We start from the raw sequence: 20,767 nt of genomic DNA, 5'->3' as shown, positions 1-20,767 counted from the left end.
CAGGACTTGCTGGTCTGCTTCTAAGCACAAAGTTCCAGTGGGATGCACACATATCTAAGTGTCTTATCTGCCCCGGCTCAAGGTAGGTGTCTCGAATGTTGTTTACATCATTCACTAATAATGGTACGTACACAACAGAGCAGGCATAGCAGCCTTGTTTGCTGCTCTCCCGAACAAGGAATGTCCCATCTCGCTTTCCCCGCAGCAGATTTTCAGCTTGGCTTCTATTGATATTTCCCACATTCCATGTTCTCTCATCATGATGGGGCAAGTCCTCATCATCTTCTACCATTGAGTATTGGCTGTTGAGACAGGACAAAATGTGTGTTTGTGAAACAAACAGCAGAGCAAAATCCATGAATTTTGTAGTCCTGATTTCATATTACTTGGGAAAAAAATAAGTCAGTGGTTAGTAGGATGCCTCCCTGGTAAAACTAGGGCTGTCAACCATGTAATATTGCACCATTTAAACCACCTAATAAAAACATAAGTTCTGGTTCTTGTTTCTTTTAAAAACACTCATGTAAACCTGAAAAAGGATATAAAAGGATACTGCATTATCTTTCAGAATCTGCTGCAAAGTACTTGAGTACTTCTACCATTGCTCACTGTTTTGGTAAATAGCAAACCCAACGAAATCAATATCCTCTGAGTCAGCTTCATTTCCAAAGATCAGAACCCTTGGTCAGCAGTGAAAAATCATGCAATGTATCAAGTACAGCTGCTGCTTGGGAAAGCTATCAGCTGTTGTATAGGTAGACAGATTATTTATAGGGCAGATGGGTTTGTGGAAAGGGTGGAATAGTAGAGCGCTCTCTCCTTATGAACACAGTATTACAACAACATATAACATAGGGCCTTCTCTACCAGAACAAGCACTACCTGATTCAGTTACATAGAACCCTCTGAGCTAAAGCCCACCATGAAAGAAGATGTCTCTAGTTTACCTGTGTGGACACCACTTTGATATTCTGCAGTTCCAGAGCCCCCTACTCCCCCAGCAGCCTGCACAGGTGGGCGCTGCCTCTCCTGCTCAGCTTGCAATCAGTCTGTGTTTGGCTAGTGTATTTATTCTCTCTGTAACAACTTTTTAACCAGTTTTCCCTGGTATAAGAAAACATAATTTCCCACTCATCCACAGTTCTGCCTTTCTGAAGGCTCTCAAAGTAGTCTACAGAAATCAGCACTCTCACACGGATTTCAACTTTTCAGAAAGAAGAAGGGTTCTTTTGTTTCAAACAACACCTCTCTAGGTCTCTTACAACATCATGCTTCATCCTGTATGATATTCAAATGCATTCAGCAATGGCTCTATTTTCAACCAGCACCTGGAGAAAGTGATTCCTGTTTTCCCTGCTGCTCTTTATATTGATTTTTTTCCACATTACAACCTTTTCTTCTAAAGTCATATTCTGAAAGTTTAATGTTTCAGCAGAAACCTGAGCACTTATCAGACTCACTGGCAAGGAGAGCCACAGAGCGAGAGAAAAGGAAGATTTTCTTTAAACAGTTTGACTTACTACTTTGATGCTACATTAAAACTACGGCCTGGCATTATTTTTTGTCTGATGTTTAAGCGATGGGAGTACCACTGGAAACAGATGCCTATGTATTCTCTATGATACCACCTTTGAGCTGTGCGTTAAAACATGGATGCCATTTTTATCCCCCGCTTCTACCAGTGCAGCCACAGCAGAGATGCACAATTCGCAGCACAACAGCAGGAGACTCAATAAACCAAGTGAAATTAAAATAGATGTGGACAAGGCTAGAATGTAAATCCGCAAAACAGTTGTTGTCAGTCTGCTGCTTTTGCTATATGTTCAGCCAGACAGTGCAAAAGGCATGCACAGGAAACTACACAGGCAGAAAATTTTGATATAAATATTGTTCAGACAACTTTGTTCCTGTATTTGTCCATTCTTCACTGTTACTACACTTTTGGTATTATTTTGTGGCTTGCTTTAGTTTTAATTTGGTCTACATTCACACCATCCAGGTGCTTTTCGCTTTTTTCCTCAGGAATGAAGTGGAATTTATACATTAACCAAGCCCCTGTCAGAAACAATAGTAAGCTGAAATGACAGAAATGACAGAATACCATCCTGCCATTTCCCAGAAAAATTAACCAGACCACAAAAACAGAGAAGGACCACTCTTCAGCATATACAATTTTATCATTTCCAATAATAGCAAAGTGATACACTGATGTGGGTACCACCACACTAGATAGCACCATAGTACCGATGCCTGAAATTTGGAAAAATCCTGCCCATGCCTAAAAGACCTTCTGAACACTTTATCGATCTATATGGTATCTCTATCAGATACTAACACCTTAGGATCTTCATTTTGCTGGTAAGAATAGAGACACCAGTTAAATTCCAGTGCTTTGCTAGAGTAACTTGATTTTGCACTTCCCTGAATAATGCTGCGCAGAGGGTGAGACAGAGTCCTTTCTAATACTTGCATGATGTAGGCTGCCACGTGTTAACAGTGCACATCGTTACTGGAGAGCTAGGCTTGAGATTTCCTCTGTGTGATGCAGGAATTAAATATCCTTTATCTCGCTTTTGCGTAAGACGATTTGAAATACCCGATATATTTAAATCTTTTAATACTCACTCTTCTGTATTTTCATTTCCAAGCCACTCATTTAGCTTCTTTTGTCGAACACCTTTTTGAGTCAGCCACCTGGACAATAATTGCAAATAAAATGAATTGTTAGTCACAGAAGTTGAATACCAATTAAAAAAAAAAACAAACAAACTCATATAAAAAATTGTTAATTCATAATGATACTCACATCAAGTACTGGTCTCTTGTCTTCCTCAGCTGTATGAGGTCTGGCTTAATGCTGTTCATACGCTTGTCTATCTCTCTATATTCAGCTGCTTGCTTCTTCAAATCTTCTTCTAATCTACGCCTGCTGTCCACAATTTCACTTATTCGGGACTTCAGTTTTTCATAGTTGTGCATAATTCTGAATGGAATAACGTAGTAGGTTACACTCTGTGGATGTCTTATTCATCATTTTATAATCTGCTATTTAGTGGTGTAGACACTTAAGATAACAGATTATTTTTCTAGATGCATTTTGCCAGTTCATACCTACCCCATTTAAGGCTTGCTTTGCTTACAACAGAACAACTTTAAGCTTGCCATCATGCTTTAGTTTTAGGCAGATCTATACTTGGCATTGTTTCTTTCTTCAAAATCATACAATTTGAAACGTAAATACAAATACTGACCTTTGTATTTCTTTTTCATTTCCTTCTCGTTTGAATTTTTCAATGTATTCCTTACTGTATCTTTCTTGTGTCTGGCACTGCTCTTCAAATATTTTTATTGTTTCATTAAATGCTTCAATAGCTGTTCTTTTCATTTGAATTTCCTGAAAATAAAATAATTGTTATTACAGTTGTTATCAGACAGAGGGGATGATTTATTGCCTTGTGTCACAAAACCACTTCAGTATATTGTAACAGAACACTGCAATATCCCTTTACCAGAACACATTCTGTTTGCAGAGCCTTACAACAGAGAGAACAGGCCTGTGCTAAAGGCTGCTGAGATGAGGCTTTCCATGATGAGGCCTTCCAAGAAAGATAAACTGCTAGACAAAAAGCTACCTACAATCTTTCTTTTGTATAAACAATTTTTATTTGTGATTATTAGAGCCTTATGGCAATGCACTTTGGCCATCGTACCAACTAATGTCCTTAGAGGCACATCTGTCTTTCTGAAATAAAAGTGTAAGATATTGGCCGGGACAGATTTCGAGTGGTCAGTCATCTATCTGGTCCATCCTCCTGCCCCTATATTGCTAGTCAACAGGTAAGTGTTTTAATTTATTAGTTCAAGTTGCCTGCATGTTTCCACCTGTCTTCGATTATTTTTAGGCATATTTCCTGCACATTTTAAGAGGCAGTCTTGATTTTAGATCCATAAACCAGCACTAATTTGCTGGCACTTCAAGACTTGGCTACTAATTATTTCCTGCACTGTATCTACACACATCTTCTCTCTACCCTGCACATATTAAATCAGACCCTTCAAAAACTAGTAAGAAAATACAATACTTCCCTGCAAATACGTTTTGAAAACTGCAACTCAGCTTGATGAGGTCCGTGTACAAAGGTGTTGCTAAATCAAGGTATTTCTGTGCTTGCTTTGGAAGCAGGTCAGACTTGGGCACAGGGTGGGTTCGGTTACAGGTGACGACTGCTCAAACATGAGTAAGGGATTCTACCATCCTGAACAAGCACATCAGATATGCTTTCTCTTTTGGGCAATGGTGGTGGTGGAGGAAGGGAGGGGGAGGAGGATGAAGATGGCAGTATGAATTTACAATAATATTCTTCTAAATCTACAGAAGCCTTCCCCTTTCCCTCTGGTTCCAAATCTAGCTCACCTGAGATGTTCTTGTGTAGTCTTCATAAAGCCTGTCATACTCTCGGCTTTTTTCTTGGAACTGGGTATTATATTCGTGTAATTTCTTTCCCACTGCTTCAATACTATCCTCTTTTACAACTTGATCCTGGAATGATGAGCAGAAGGAAAGATATTCCGTGAAGAAGCAATTACATTGCACAGATTCTCAGCATAAAACTGCTTAAAAATGCCTAGATAATTACATGGTAAATGTGACGGCTCTTTCCCCAATATGGAGAGATAACACACTATATGCATAATATGCAAATGAGATATTAATGACAAAAAGCAAATTTTGCATTGAAACTGTTCAGCTTTATATTGAAAATGTTCTATTTCATAAATAATAAGTGGGATATCTATTAATGTAAGTTTATTTCTTAATAATGTATCTGCAATATTTAAAGTTTTAAGTATTTATATGCAAACTGTGGAGTTGTTGTTAAACAAAAATATCCATTTTTATACCCACTTTGTTTTTTCAAATATTAACAGAGTTGAAGTTCTTCATGATACATGACTCCCCAGTCAGCAGAAATTTCACTGTATTTAAGTGAAACACAAAGAATATAGACCAAATTACCTGCTGGTACTTAGATACTGGATACAGCAATTTTACATCCAATTTGGGATTATACTGGGCTAGAGATTCATTCCGGTAGTGGTTTATTAGCTCGACCACGGAGTTGAAAGTTAATGGGTCAGAAAAGCCATATTTTCCATCACGATGAAATATTTTGATTAATTTGTTATTTCCTCCTTTCCTGAAAATAAAGTTTGTTGAAAAGTTAGGCATACCTCAAGTACTATTTCCTAAAGAACACTGTATTTTAAATGCAGTAGTGCATTTACTGTCAAGTATTAGAGACGTAGCACAACTAATCTCACCTTAATGTAAGTGTGTAGTCCCCATGCATTTTGGTTGAAGCATCTCGTACCAAAAATGTACCATCAGCAGTGTCTCGAAGCTTCTCATTTACCTCTTCTCTAAAATGATAGCAAAAGTAACCAATCATTTCAGCTACCTCTCACTCATTTATTCTCTCACTGTGCTCTAAATTCTTCTGTTTTAAAGTAAGGTTTTTTTATAAGCCTTCTTGATGTCTATATTAATAAATAAGTTATTTAATAGCTTATTCAACATTGCTGGAGAACAACTGCGAAATAAAAATGGTATACCTTATGTCCTCTCACTGCTGGACAAAATTATATTAATGCAAAGGTCTTTCTGCTTGTTCATACAAGCCTGCACAATTGGAGCAGCCAGTGCTTGTCTACTGTACCTATATATAGTACAGTTAAAAATGTTGCTAATATATGGCACTTGTCTGGCTTGTTAACTACTGTGCCAACAGTTGAGGTTCTGGATGAAAGATAAGAAGAAAATACTTATTTCTTGGTGTTGTCCTTTCATGACAGCATTTCCTATAGCTGTCTTAAAGTAACAGAACAATAATTTCACATACTATGTTCTAACTGACTGCCAGTAACTTTTTAGTTATGTTTGGAATAAAACCAACTGCAACATGTTTGTGGTGGAAAATATCCTAAAAATGGCTCTTAGAACCATAATTTTTCTATACTTAAGCATAATATATGTACACAGAATAGCACAGCAAGAACATAAAGCTAGATATTAGAAATAGATGTTTTGAGCTGATTTACCTTGAGATATCTCCCCAGTACCATTCAGCATCTTGTAATGACATGTTGTTATTCATGCCGTTGTTAGTTACAGTATTAGGTTTCGGTGGCTTAGGAGGCAGTGCTGCAGATGAAAGGGAAAAAAAAAAAGTTGATTATAACTCATTGAAAACCTGACCATATATTCCTTGAAATTACACATTACTACATGAATAAGGGGAAAAAAAAAAAAAAGAACAGTTACAAAATAGAGTTTTTCATCACTAACAGTCTTAAAAGACATTGAAGGAATCAAGATATTTTACTGAAAACAATATAATTCAACAAGATGTACTGTTTCAAAAAAGTATGTTACTTTTGCAACAATATATTTTAAGCAAAATATAAGACCATGCTCATCTCCTCTCCCTCTGAAGAAAGCATTTCAGGAAAAAAAAAAAAAAAAAGAAGTTTTGCTTTTACCTTCTTCCACTATCTTCAGGTGAATATAAATAATAAAACATGTACATTTTTTTCCTCCTGTGCAACGATCTTAGAGGAATGTTGCTGCTTCCTCACCTAGAAGCTGAGTAATAAAAGCTGCAAATCCACAGCAATACAGTGTATTTTAAGAAGAAGAAAAATTGGGTTTTTGTGATCCTCAGCATTCTGTGTGATGATTTGCCAAAAGAACACTTTAAGAAACCCATCTGTGACCCAAATATGCCTTGTGTTAATCTTAGTATTCTACAGAATAAATTGTGTTCCAAATGCCAGGACTGATTAAAAACCACATCCCCCTTTTCTCAATGTCAAAGCTACATATGTACACCAGTGGGTGCCGGAGAAGATACTGCAGCACTCCTGACTTACTAGCAAGGGGGACTACATTGGAATCAGGATTAAAAATCAACCCATCTCTTTTAGTTCTCCAGTAAGTACATCATTCCTTATGAACATCTCTGTCCTGTATATTATGTCTGGCTACAAAAGATGATGTTTTTAAAGTTGCAATGAATATCAAGATAGCATAATATTTTTAGATTATATGAAAAAATGATGCAATATCAGGTATTCAATTAGTTTGCCAGATTTTAAAATCTGCTTTTCCTTACACAATCCAAAACAATGATATGTAATCACTGCTTCGGGCAATAAAAGTGTTACTACAGCATCTCCCTTTAGTCACAGTGTGGAACAGAGATAGCAAAAATAACAATAAAAGAAATACAAAAATTTTATGATATAACATCAGAACTAGAACTACATCTGACAGAATAAAATCGAAACAGAAACAGGTCAATTCAGTAAAAATTCGATTAACTAAGCAGACAGGTATTTCTACAAGTTATGATTCTAATTACTATAATCATGCACTAAACCACAATTTAATTCTAATGTATGAAAAAAAAGGAAAAATAAAACTATTTGTATCAATGACAAAGTAAAGAAATGCTACATATCCACTAAGAATTTTTCAGCAGCTATTGTAAAGACCAAAATGAATTAAGTCTTCCATAATAAGACTGCAGTTTTACCTGGTGGATCCATTTCTATGTAAAACATCAAGTCTGTGCCACAATTTATATCTGTCTTAGGATATTCTATATCCAGTTCTTCCATATTCCAAACAGTATTGTACATTTGTATGAGTTTCACTGAGTAAGCTCAGATACAAGAAAAGAGTCAGGCTCTCTTTGTAATGGTGTCTTGGAATTCATTTTAAAACCTATAAGGGGCTGCACTGTAACCTATTACATCATAATCCTCAGCCAATCATGTCAAAATAATGTCACCAGACCACTCCTGTTTCATCATTTTGTTCTACATTAATCTTAAAAAAAAAAAAAAAAAAAATCAGTTTCGGAAAGCATCTGCATTTAGCAGAACTGCAATGTAAAGCTGGTACTGCAAACAAAAGGGGCGAGCGGGCTGCGCTCACCCACCTGCCCGGCTGGTTCTCCTGACCGAGCAGCGTGGTACAGTCCAGCCTGGCAGGATGACAAAAGGCTGATGTGCTGCAGCACGTAGCTCCTGCACACAGGCGCACACAGCACACAGGGCAGCTCCCTCTGGAACGAGGTCGGTCGCATCTCAGTTGCGCTCTCCTGCGCGGGTGTCTCAAGTTTACCATGCAAAAAGCTTCAAAAGGCTTCTGGACCTACTGTACAGACTAAAGATGCGAAAGGCAAAGGAGAAAGGCTCTGTGTGTGTGTGTATTTATGTCTGTGTGTGTGTGTATCCTTTACGCACCCACATTACACATGCATATGTACATGTCTCCACATCAAGAAATACGGATTATGTTTTTAAACTGTACAGATTCATATTGCTTTAATGGACACACAGGTCTGACACACCTGACTTTATTATACAAATGGTGCTTAATGCACAGATGTCTTCCCCCCCAAAAATAATTTTGTAATAAAATACAGTTCCAATCAACCTAGATGAAATAATAAAAAAAATATATATATATAAAATTCTACATTCAGCAGACTTGCCCAAACCATGGGAGAAATTTAAAACTGAACATCTTGAAAAGTGATTTCGCTGAACATAAAAGGCCAGTCTGTCAGGATACAATGAGATTTAATCTGCCTTTTCACTACCCTGTTCTCACTGAGATATTTATCAAGTTAACTGTTTTTAAAAGCAACGGACCCTTGCCAGTGTCTCCTTCCTCACTTTATGTCATCAGTATCCTTCTACCATTTAGAAATATTCCTTCTTAACTCCCCCCCATTTCTCACTGTAACTCTCTCAGACCTCTTAGAAGAAACATGGACAGAACAGACAATTAATTCCAGAGTAGAATGCTCTGTAAAGCAATGTGAATGCTTTATGTTCGCTATAATCTATGGAGGCAGAAAACCAGATACCAAAAATAACCACAACAAAGAGTAGCTGTAGCAACTATCTGTGCCTACATCATAAGAAATCCTGGTGTGGCTGAAATGTGCTCTATCTCACAAATACTCATTAAAAAAAATTAATACCATTTATATCCTTCCCAAATATTTCACACATATCTACCCCTGCTCTGTGCCCCTCAGCAACTTACCCCTTTCAGACAAGCATTAACATACAAGAACATGTCTGGAGTACTAACAGCTACCATAAAAAAAAATGCATGCTAGTTTGCTTTATACGTTAACAAGCTTAAATTGATTCTGAAGTAGACTCTCCCCTCCCTGTTTAGGTAAACATACTCCAAAGATTCCTTCCATTTCCAAAATGAAATAGGATACTTAAAATCATCCCAGACACAAGTCCAAACACTGAACTTGGTGGTTTAGCCCACCTGCTACCCAAACAGTTGAGTTGCCAAGGTAATTATTTAAATTAGGTTATAAAGATTTCCTATAAAGACTACATTGCTGCATTGAAGTCTCACGTGGGATCAGTAAGATCTTTTTATTCAATTGAATAAGGGCTGTCAGGAAAAATTACTTCTCCAGGGTTTCACTGGTAGCCAAATTTCGGACTGCCCACACGTGTATAATCAGGTTAGTGCTCAGCTCAGACCAGCCTAGCTTGCAGGCAAGAAAAGACAGCCGGCAGATGGGCGATTCCTCATTCCCAGTATGACCCAGAGAGGTGCGGAGGCACCCGACTTTCACTCACGTATCTTAGACCATTGAAAGCTCTACCTGGTAATCAGTTACAGTAATGTACTTCCACGAGGTGAGAAGAAAACACACAGAAATTCAAAATCACTTACTTTGTAAATTATGCATCGCAGATGCTCGCCCTTGTAATACAGCCTGAAAATACAATCCAATAACTTGAAAAAAAATAATTGGTTTCCTCTTATAGAAATCTTGCTTAAAAAAATCCCCCTCCTTTTACTAGGAAGTTTCTCTGAAGCAATGAAGAAAAAAAAATTCTGAAAAAGAGATTGCTCTGCTTTCCAACCAATGTTTCATTAAAATCCCTAAAAAAGCTGTAACATATAGTGAGAAAAATCTAAGCCTTCTCTCTCTTCTTAACTGCTTAAAGCTCTGTGCTGTGCAGGAGGTATCCACTTACTCTGGTTCATCATTAAAATGTGAACCTGACTTTAGTACAGTTAAAAAAAAAAAAAAAGAAACCACCACCCTCAGTAGCTTGCACGTCTCTCTCAGATAAAGATCTCAGTTTCATGATTAACTTGGGCAGGTTCAAATATTTGCTGAGCCAAGGATTTCAGGTGGGGGAGGGGGAGCCAGATTCAAAGTAAAAGTTGTCATCAGCTAGCAAGTGGCCAATGCAGGGCTAACTTTCTCATTTTAGCTAAGTAAATGAGAAGACCATTGTAAGAGGCCTTAAAATAGTCTCTGTCACTGGCTGCTGAGTGCAGTATTAAAGCTGAGAAAACTCCAAGAACAGCCAAATACAGAAAGTGGCGAACTAACTTATTGCAGAAAAAAATAGCACCAAAAATCCTTGAGAAGAGATGCATCTCTCAGAGCAGCCCTGAGCAAGCAAATAGTCTGCTCGCAAGCACAGCATCACCTCCTACACACTCATGCTGGATCACAAATACAGGTGCTGCCTGAGGACCCTTAGCATGACACTATGAGGCATTTTATCCATTTCCTATAAACTGAAAATAGCAGGAAAAATACTTGACAATATCCATGGTATTTTCCAGCACATCAGGATTGTTCGTCTCTTGGGCAGGCAGGCGGGAAAGGGGACTGTACAGAGGGGGAGCAGTTTAGGTCAAATATATTTTCCTTAGTGTTTGGTGGAGATCTGACTTGCTAAAGCAACAGAGCAGCAACTGAAGAGCCTGCTCCCCTGCTTTGCCTACAGAGGTTAACTTCTTTGCCAGCTTTAGTTCTACAAGGAAATAGATTCAAAGTGAAAGGAGAAGCAGACCACAAGATTAAATTCAGAGAAAAATGAGAAGGGGCTTAATATTCTCCTCCCACTTGTTGGAAACAGCAAGAAGTTCTAGTAGCTGTGTTCCTTGAGATCAGATTGTGCTCCTTACGGCAGTCAAATGGCACTGAAAAGTTTTTATAAACCAAACACTCCACCTATGCTCCTCCTATGCTACAAAATACCGAGCTCACATGTACCTCACAAAAAACCCCATGTATCTGCCGCACATTTTTGATGTTTTACAGGTGATTGACTAGCTTCACCTATAGCAGTCCCTCGCCTTTCTAGTTTTAGCTTTTGCCTACATGAACAACTGCCAGTTTTATATTTAATTTAAAGCAGCGCAGACATAAAGGTACAGCTTCTGACAGTAACCAACATGCCCCCTATTTATTCTTAAAATTACAGAAGGGGTTGATAACCCTTCTATAGGGGCACCACACAGAAACATATTCTCAAAGGAGAAAAGACAACCCAAACCCAGTTCACTGAATTGTTTATAGTTTTAAAAAAAGCACAGGTAGCCACACAGAGATAAAAGATAAGGCTTTGTTCCTAAGGCAATTTTTTTTTTTTTTAATTCCAGTGCCTATGCAAAAATGAGTTCCTAATCATCCTGCAGAAGGGAATCAAGCATCTTGTCCAAAAGCAATACTGGAACACACACACACACCTCCATATTCACACAATTGCCCTATCTTGACTTTTTAAATTTAAATTTAAAAACCTTGAGTCATGCCCATTGAATTTATAGATTTGTATTTGCAGAAAGTCAGCAGCCTACTATTTTCAGCAGTCATACTCGAAGTGTTCTTCTACCTATACAGCATTTTTTTCCTAAAAATTTATGTACGAAGCAGGAAGAGAACTGATCAGGTCTGACAGGCTCACATGTCTGTGTTACAGATACTTACATACACGCACACACCTACATTAATCTTTAAAAAGTCTAATAAGGTCGTACATATTCCAGTTTCGCCAAATACTTTAAATCAGGTATTGGGAAACATGAAGCATAGGCTGCTGGCAAAACCTAAAACAAGAACGCAGCATTTCTAGGTATGGTGACTAACAAACATTCTGCTCTCCGTTACACCGGGCAGAAAGCCTGATTTTTATTACCTTAGAAGGGGAGCCCTCTGCCGGGTGAGGCACGGATGCGCAATGCCGCCTCCCCGGACGGACCGCAGGACGGTCTGCACCGTCCCCCCCGGACGGACTGTCCTCTGCTGTCTCCAGACAGGGCTCGGCATTGCCGACAGTTCAGCCCAGGCCATGATACGATGCAGGAAAGTCCTGACAAGGGGCAGCATTCCTACATTTGTTTGCGTCCCCAAGACATGACTGACCGGGCAGTGGGGCGAGCCTGAGCACCACAGCAGTGCAGGGGATCTCTGCGTCTGACCCCAAGGGGAACAGAATCAGCCCAGACACTCCCCTGATCTGGCAGTTATGCTATCGCGTTTGATAACATTTTGCGCAGCTAAAAGCTAAAGGTCTGCATCTTGGCAATACTGCCACGACTGTCACACCATCCCAGTCACATGTAAGGCAGTTCTCATTACCTCAGTCATTCTTACCTATGGCCCTGTGAGGAGTAAAACCTACCTCTTCATGCATAAAACTGCAATATTTTACGGCTTGAGCCATTATTTACAGTGTTATTTACAGGAATAAACAACCTAGACAAGCAGCTCAGCCTGAGTTAGAGCACAGGCCCTCGGGGCTTCAGTCTGCCCGCAGGATGGCAGCTCCGTATTGAAGCTCTGCCGCTGCTCCCCTCAGCCCACCTGCCCACCTCACCACACCCTCCCGCCACATCCCCCTTCACCTTCCTGGGATAGGACACACCTTAATCTCACACACCCAAAGCCACTGTGTGCTCCTTAACACCTCCCTGTCTCCACCAGTTCCCCCTGAAAATCCTCTGCCAGCTCTCCCATTGTCCACTGTCCTGTGCACAACCTGCATCCCAGCCGCCAGCTCCAAACTCACTGTGCTGCCCCCAGCACACAACGGGCCCCATGGATGGCTCTGGGACCTGCATCCAGGGCAGGTCTCCACCAGACGGGAAAGCCAGGTGCCTTCACTATCCCTGAGAATTAACTGAAAAAAATCCAGTCTTCTATACCTACAAACGTAGCCTGTTTTTTGCATATTTACCTCTAAATGCACACGCACCTTCACAACTCTGTATGATGTGTGAGACATATGCAGCACTGCTAGCTATAATCTGTTACAACTAAGATTTTTTTTGTCAGACTGCTTTGAATAGCATATTTAGAGACATGCTTTTGCTTCTCACTGTAAAATCAGCATTACTCTTCAAATTATGGCCTGTGTAGCTGATCATCAGGTTAGGTGTTAAAACAAGGTGCTAAATCACCTAGTTTGACCACTAACATCATCTTTTGGCTCTCCTGCTGATAAAGAATGACATGGGAATCATAAAATGGATCTGATTACTACTTCTTCAAAACACCAACCGCTTCTCCAGTCTTCTCCTGCAACATTACTTTGTCTTCACCTACTACACACAGAGGCACAACGGGCATTTTAACTTCAATACTTTAACTTTTGTGGAGGGCTAAGCACTATTCTAATTCACAAACTAAAATGCAGTTTGCTGTTGAATACTGTGACAGAGAGAAAAAAAAAATCAGTCCACAGTTGTTCTGTGATTAAAACAATCAAGTAATTGCCTAGGAGTAACTCCTGGTTTTGCGTTATGGTGTGCAATGCATCACTCTAGCTATAAGATGTCCAATTAAAGATACCTAATTTAAGATACTAATTTTATGGCATGTTAAGATATAAGGTTCGATTCCATACTTTCTATTCCTTTGAGGCAAGAAGGATAATTAGTGGGTGACGTGATAAGAAAAAACTCCACAGTTGTGCAAAGATCTCCTCCCTATTCACATCAGTTATCTCCAATACCACATGCAATGTATCTGTGTACTGTGTAAGAAACCACTAAAACATTATGCACAGCTTTGTTTTAGACATAATGTTTTCATCCAGGCTTAAGAACAACAAAAAGAAAAAAGAAAGGAGGAAGCTATCACTGCAGACTGTGAAGAAGAAACCTGGCAGCACTGAATTCCCTGTTATGGCTTAGCTGTCATTACATTATTTTCAGCAAGTAAGATTCTTTACGTTTAAAACCTCTTATTTGTCATATAATTGTTCTGAGAACGACAATCTATAATACAATTTTAAAAGTGCAGAAGTTATCTTTTGTAAGAATCTTCCTTTTATTACAATGTCTCTAAACAACTTTTATGGAAAGTCAAGGCAGTACAAGCAATAATGTTGAAGATGATAATTCTGAAAAATACATCTTAGAGACTTCTATGAGAACTATAAAAACAGAGCACTTCAGATTATCAGGTCAATGAATGATTTTGGTGTGGAAAACAGACTTGTGTCCTAATCCTGTAAACTTACATAACATTATTCAAGCACTTTACAGGCCTAAGAGCAGAGGCTAGCTAACCATAGACTAAGAAGCTTGAAAAAATTTATTTGAAGTTTTTTTAAGCATATTAATAGATGTGCAAATGTTCAACTAAAAAACATTTCACTGCCCAGGATGGACTTCGAAATGCACAGGGAAGGAATTCTATTTTTGTAACAATAAACTATCGCATTACAAAATATTAACTAACACAGAAGCCATATTGAAAACCAGCAGAACTCAGATTGTAATTATCAATGTAGTGTCAAACCCTATAAATCTCATGGATCCAGTAACATTTCTTCAAGCACCCTAATGATACTCTCAAGATGACTAGACTTGTCCTCATTAGTAGTTCTAGCATCAACACCTTTCACTTTTATACTTTCCTCATATGAAGCAACTCAGGATGATATGCAATCAAGTGATCTTTTAAGTGCAACTTAAGAAACTATCACTTTGAAACTTAAGAAACTCTCACTTGTTGACCCTACTTTTGTGACTATCCAATTAGTGCCTCTAGCCATATAGATTTACACACTCTAAAGCATTTGCAAGCATATAATTTTTAATAAATGCTACTAGCAAACTCTTTAGAATATTAGAGGATTCAATAATACATTTTGCTTTTTAAGGCTTATAACAGGTGGCAAAGGAAAGACTCGCTGGTTGTTATGAAGCATTAGTAAGAAAAATACACAGTGCTTTTGGAGATGCCCGCTTAATTATTGTGACAAAATTGAACAAAACCAAATAGGTATAAATTAGCTGAAAACAGAAGTACACTAAATGTTAGGGAAAGTTTCCTAAGTAATAAAGCCTGCAAGGTTGAAAAAGCCTTCCAATCACGGCAATAGGAACAAAAAAACCTTAGCTATTGTAAATTAATCCTCGTTAGCTGATGAAGTGGGTTATACAAAGTGCCCACCTGAAATATGAGAAAGAGTGCTTTTCTGCTGCTGCTTTTCTATTTCTGTGTTCTAGTTCTTCAAATCTTAAGCAGCCCTACAAATCCTACTGCCATGAGCTTTACTTTGTGCTCTGAATAGAGAGGTGGAAGAGCTGCAGCCTGCCCAGTGTTCTGTTCACCATTGCCCTATCCTTTGTTCAGATATTCTCTATTTATAAGCTGTAAACTGAATTACTTTAAACCAACATCTAAAGTCCCCATGCATTAATAATTTCTTTTGCACATATCATTAGCAACTCTGCCTTGCACCTACCAAATACCTGATTTTAAAACTGGGGACTTTTGTATAAACCGGAGGTGGGTTTTACTGTTTGTTAACCAAATTAGATGCTAACTCATAGAATCAGAAGTGCAATCTAATTTTCTTGAATGGGGTTTTAATATTTTCTGCACTGTTTACTGATATTGATAAATAAAAATTTTGAGTCTCTGGGGTAAAAAACCCCATATGTGTAAATAAAGGGGGAAATGTTACTTTCTTCCAATGATCTCTACGGGGTCTTGCAGTTCTAACAAGATTTGCCCGGGAGTAGAGTGAGAGTCAAATAAAATCTTCCAGAATTCACCACACCACCACCGTATATACATTCTATTGGTTTACAGGTCATAAAAATGCCCAAATTCCTATTTGCTGTTTACTGAAGAAGAAATGGAAGTCCTAAAGTTGCATAACTATGGGTACTAAAATGATTTTAATGAAAAAGACAATTTCTTACAAAACAAATGTTGCACACCGCTATAGAACACATGAACAACTTATATTTAGTTCTGTAGTTACGCACTTTTGCATTGAATTTGATTAAAAAAGAAAACCAACATGCATTTGCTGTCTTTAAGTTGAATTTTTAAATTTAAAAGAAACAATGGTATATAACTTTAAAAATTAAAAGTAGTTTTTACCTGGTACAGGCTGTCTCTCATTCCACTCACTTGTGATTAAAACCTCTAGGATTTTTATGTGCTGTTCAGTATTATCAGAGCTGCAAGAGATGGATTAGACAGTAAGAACTACGAAAAATGCAAAATTTTACATTAGAATTAGTAAAAAAAAAAAAAAAGTAAAAATGTACAACAATGCCCTCATCATTAGAAGATCAGAAAATTAATTCATTAAACTTACTTTTGTATATAATTAACTCATAGTTACAGTACAAAATATAATAAAGATGACCCACGTACCTTGCTAACTGGAATTTGAAAAGCAGAGGGCTGAAAATTTCAGCCAGAGACCTTGTGTTCAGGAGATTTTTGCTGGAGGCTTGACAAACTCTGAGGAAATGTTTGAGCAAATACTGGAGTGTGAGCCAATACTGGGGAGGTATATTTGGAGATCTGATGAGTTTCTTCAGCAACTGAGCATATTCCTCTGAGCTCTGCACTTCTGCAAGCAAACAGATAAAAGGCTCTTGATATCAGCAAAGAAATATTGAACAAGTAAAATATAACTCCTTTGGAAGCATCAATTTTACAGAAAAAAAAATAAAATTCTGTCCTGCATTAGTGCCGTGAGACTTCTTTCTCCTTTTGCAAAAAGTAAAATGCTCAGGGAAGAGTAAAGAACAAGTATTTAAAAGTCAAGTGGAAACAGATATGCATTTTGGTAAAAACCACAATATGTTCAGAGTGTGCTGGTAGAAGTCTGTCTTGTGTTTAGAGTCACACATGATTGGGTAATTCTGAGATGCACTAGATAAGTCTCACAGGTGGTGTTCTAACTTTGAAGGTTACCAGCAACAATATCCTGTCCTGAGATATATAACAGAATACTTGGCCCACATGCTGAAAGCCCATAAGCTATATTTGTTTGAAATTACAACTATAGATGATGAATCTTACATGCATGTACTTCTCACTTCATAATCTGCAGCTTCCAACGTACTGCAGAACACCATGACCTCTACTACATTTACTTTGTCAGCACTGATAAAAAGTTAAAAATTAGCTTTCTGCATACAGATAAGTCCTTGATTTTTCTCCCCAGTTTTTCTGTAGTTATTCTACTTACTAAAATGAGAACTGTGTTATCCTTTGTATTTTCCATTATGTTTACCTAAATAGATAAGTAAATAATGCAGGTCTAGATCTGAATTGAAACAGCTGTCATCAAAAGTGGTAAAGGTGTATTTGCTTTCTGAGATGCTGCCAAGTTGTGCAGAATCTTCCCTGTTCTGTGGGTGACAGCTGGATCACTGGATATTCAGAATGCTAATAAAAACTTTTTTGCTTGACATTTGAAATAATGTGATAGTCATACCTTGAGCTACAGAAATCATGTCACTGTAAACAGCTGCCGGAATGATGGGATTTGGCAGGTCCAGGAGATACCTCTTGAGAGCATCTGATAAAGTGTGCACATCAAACGTCTCTAAATCCAATGAAGAGGCATCTAAAGGGAAAGAGCAACATACTTGTTAGGCATCAGAAACTGGAAAAATATAAAGGCTCATGATTTAAGTGCTTTATATCAATCCAAAGCTGCTAACTTAGATCTGGTTTAAAGAGATCTGGTTTAAGAAAGACTGTAAGACACCAAGAAGTATCTCTGAGATGAAGACCACACAGTGCTCAACACCATGCCCAGGCCTTTGGCACCTGATGAACTAAACAGCTTCCACAAGTGTGTGTGGCCTTCTGTGATATACAGTGCAGGACTGAACTCAGAATAACAGTAGTGACGTGCTGCATGTCGGCAACGTTACAGAACATCAGAATATTTTTAACAGGTCTCTCTTTTACCTGTAAGTATTTTGTGTGAGAATTAAGTACTAATCAAGGGTTTGGGAAAATGCAGGTTCTCTACTTGTAGCTACTTCTATTATGACTGGAAGTTTCATTAACAACTTCAGATTCCAAGCCTGTAAATATTTAAGTGAGTAAATTGAAACAAATATACACATGCAGAACCAGGTGCTTGGTGTTTTCTACAGCTGTTAGAATTTATCCTGTAAAACCTGACATCCTTCCAGGATAGTTATGACTTGGTCTAGTGTTTGGGAAAGTCACATCAAGGACTACTTTTTACCCCTGAAGCAAGGAATATCAGCAGCAAAAATAAAAACAGGAAAATACAGAAAGGCCTACTTAGTGCAAGCAAGATTAGGATTCATCTTAAAATTTGAAACTCTGGCTCAGTGAAGTTCTAAATGTTTACAAAGGTGCATAGAACTTAGAGGTTCAAGAATTTAGAGGTATTAACGCTGACCAACTTTCTAGGCTAGCCAAGTCCCCTGTAAAATAACTCCTAAACCTAGCAGGCCAGTTTCAACCAAATTCATCTGGGAGGCAGAGGAATCAGATTTGTGGTATGTCTACACCTACTGTGAAAAAAGGCCGTCAAGAGCGGGTAGTGAGAAACTTACTGCTGCTCTGCCTCCCTTCTCTTTTCCCCAAAGGAGAGCTTGCAGTATGAGCTCAATTCTTACTAGGCACCAAAGAATTTACCTGGTGAAAAAGACACTGTGAACAGCTCAGAAGATAAAAAAACTTGCAGTGTGGATATGAATTCTCCAAGAGCAATTATGTGTCAAATAATCCAACCACAAATCCCTAAGAAATAGTTTTCATTAGTTTTGCTGCTCACAGCATGGTTTTTTATTTCATAAGCCAAGTCAAATCCTGGTTCTTTCAGTGTTGAACCATTCTCTGAAGTATATCTCAAATTATTTTAATGAATACATGAGTAACAATAAACTTGCGGTACTCTGCCACATTTTGGGTGTAATGTCATAAACAGACCTGAACTCTTCCATCTGCCGGGCTGGCCAGATGCAACTCATCTTTGATTTTGGAGCTAGATAGCACTGTGTTGAAGCTAGCAGGCAGTTAGGCTATTAATGAGAGCATTTTAACCATAAGCAGAACAGCACACTAATGCACTTCACAACTTTGAGACCAAAGCCAACTTTGCTTTCTGAATTAGCACTCTGCTAATTCAAAGAGAGTAGGTGGAGCAGATGAGATCTGTCTGCATCCATGTATCTGGACATCCACTACACCGGCTCTGTCCTGGAAGATTCTGATCCTATCACAAAGAGAACTCAAAGATATACTGAAGGGTAAAGTCCTGTTTTCTTTTGTCAAACCTAATTACATTTTAAATAAGAATACCAGTAAACCACAGTTTCTTGATCTGAGGAGATAGATGAACCTTTCATAAAAGTACATCTCAGTTTAGAGACTTAAAAAGGGATTCAGATAAATTAAGAGATACATTCACATTGTTGCCATAGAAAATCTGAATTTATCTAGACTGAAAAATATCACTACAATACTAAAATTACAGCTTAGGCAGCTAGCACCACATGCATATCTCCTCTTCCTGTTTGCTGCACTCATATACTACTTCACTGCCACCATAATCAGAAGACAGGATGCCCTTTTGATTTGAAGGAACAGACAACTCACAGTATCATCTCTTGTTCATTTTGTTAATATTTCCAATTACTAAAACTGAAGAGAGATAATTCACAGTTTGAGTTTGCCTCCTTTGTCCCTTTGGCAACATGGCATGTAACCAGTTTCTTTCTAGCCCTTATAGTTTTGTGCTCTTTTATGCAAGTGGGAGTTCACACCCTACGCTGCACCCCAGCTTGCGATGCTGCGGCCAAGCGCTCTTCCTACAACAGCTCCTGATCAATCATACTGCAACTGAGTGTTGCCATGGCAGTATAATCTGTCCTGAAGCAGAAATGGAGAGTATCTAAAAGAGACAGAAATATATTTCAGCAAACGTGAATGGGTATGTGGTGTTAGTGGTGTAGTTGCATTTTACTGTCCAAATCCTGAGAACTCAGCCTGCTGGAGCAACGTTAATTCAGTTATCTTTCCCTTCCAGCATCATCTCTGTAGCAAGCAGTGATTGTGCAGGTATTGCCTCTTGTCCTACTGGACCAAAAAAATGCACACACAGAACTGTATGTAAACAAATGACCATTTGTTTACAAAATAATACGCTGCAGCCTTACAGGAATAGTGTCTCTATCCTGCTTCTAAACAGAACACCTTGTTTTTCTCTGTACAGCTAGACTGTCAGTCTTTGAACAAGCAAGTGACCAAAAAGTGATTAAAATAATTATTCTTGGGAAAAAACACAAAGTGAAGCCATGAAAAGAAGAGCAGTCTGACCACAAAATCTGCCTAGTGCTTTAAGGAAGGGAACTATACTTACCACCTTCGAGAATTTGTCTTAGTTCTGCTGAGCTGCTTGAGCCTTGTGTTCCATACAAAGCTGAGGAGTCCAGACCTTCAAAACAAAATCGATGGGATGCATTAATATTCCAGTTACTGTTGCCATGACACAACATACTTCTGTTTTCTTCAAACAAGTACTTACAGTATAAATTAGCAACATTCTCCCACCACCAGCCACCCACCACACTATGGAATGTCATTGTATTTAAGGCTGTGAG

At 38.3% G+C, this 20,767-nt stretch overlaps 1 protein-coding gene across 3 annotated transcripts in view; it reads right to left on the bottom strand.

Moving 5' to 3' along the window:
* The window catches only part of PIK3R1 (phosphoinositide-3-kinase regulatory subunit 1), a 61,737-nt gene that overhangs the window by 4,912 nt on the left and 36,058 nt on the right, over window positions 1-20,767 (bottom strand). For 2 of the 3 annotated variants that reach the window (XM_082075060.1, XM_082075061.1), the window contains 12 exons: window positions 20,527-20,601; window positions 17,614-17,745; window positions 16,539-16,740; window positions 16,260-16,339; window positions 6,100-6,202; window positions 5,323-5,421; window positions 5,018-5,198; window positions 4,415-4,540; window positions 3,252-3,394; window positions 2,807-2,983; window positions 2,626-2,694; window positions 132-302 (listed from right to left, as the gene is read on the bottom strand). In XM_082075060.1, the coding sequence (XP_081931186.1) occupies window positions 132-302; window positions 2,626-2,694; window positions 2,807-2,983; window positions 3,252-3,394; window positions 4,415-4,540; window positions 5,018-5,198; window positions 5,323-5,421; window positions 6,100-6,202; window positions 16,260-16,339; window positions 16,539-16,740; window positions 17,614-17,745; window positions 20,527-20,601 (1,558 nt within the window). Of the gene's footprint in view, window positions 1-131; window positions 303-2,625; window positions 2,695-2,806; window positions 2,984-3,251; window positions 3,395-4,414; window positions 4,541-5,017; window positions 5,199-5,322; window positions 5,422-6,099; window positions 6,203-9,781; window positions 10,089-16,259; window positions 16,340-16,538; window positions 16,741-17,613; window positions 17,746-20,526; window positions 20,602-20,767 lie in introns of those variants that run through there. The other variant, XM_082075062.1, reaches the window with a different exon arrangement.

Source organism: Streptopelia decaocto (assembly GCF_964273445.1).
Source record: "Streptopelia decaocto genome assembly, chromosome: Z".
NCBI classification, from domain to species: Eukaryota; Metazoa; Chordata; class Aves; order Columbiformes; family Columbidae; genus Streptopelia; species Streptopelia decaocto.
The sequence above is the reverse complement of the archived record's forward strand: the minus strand, read 5'-3'. Positions and strand labels throughout refer to the sequence as shown.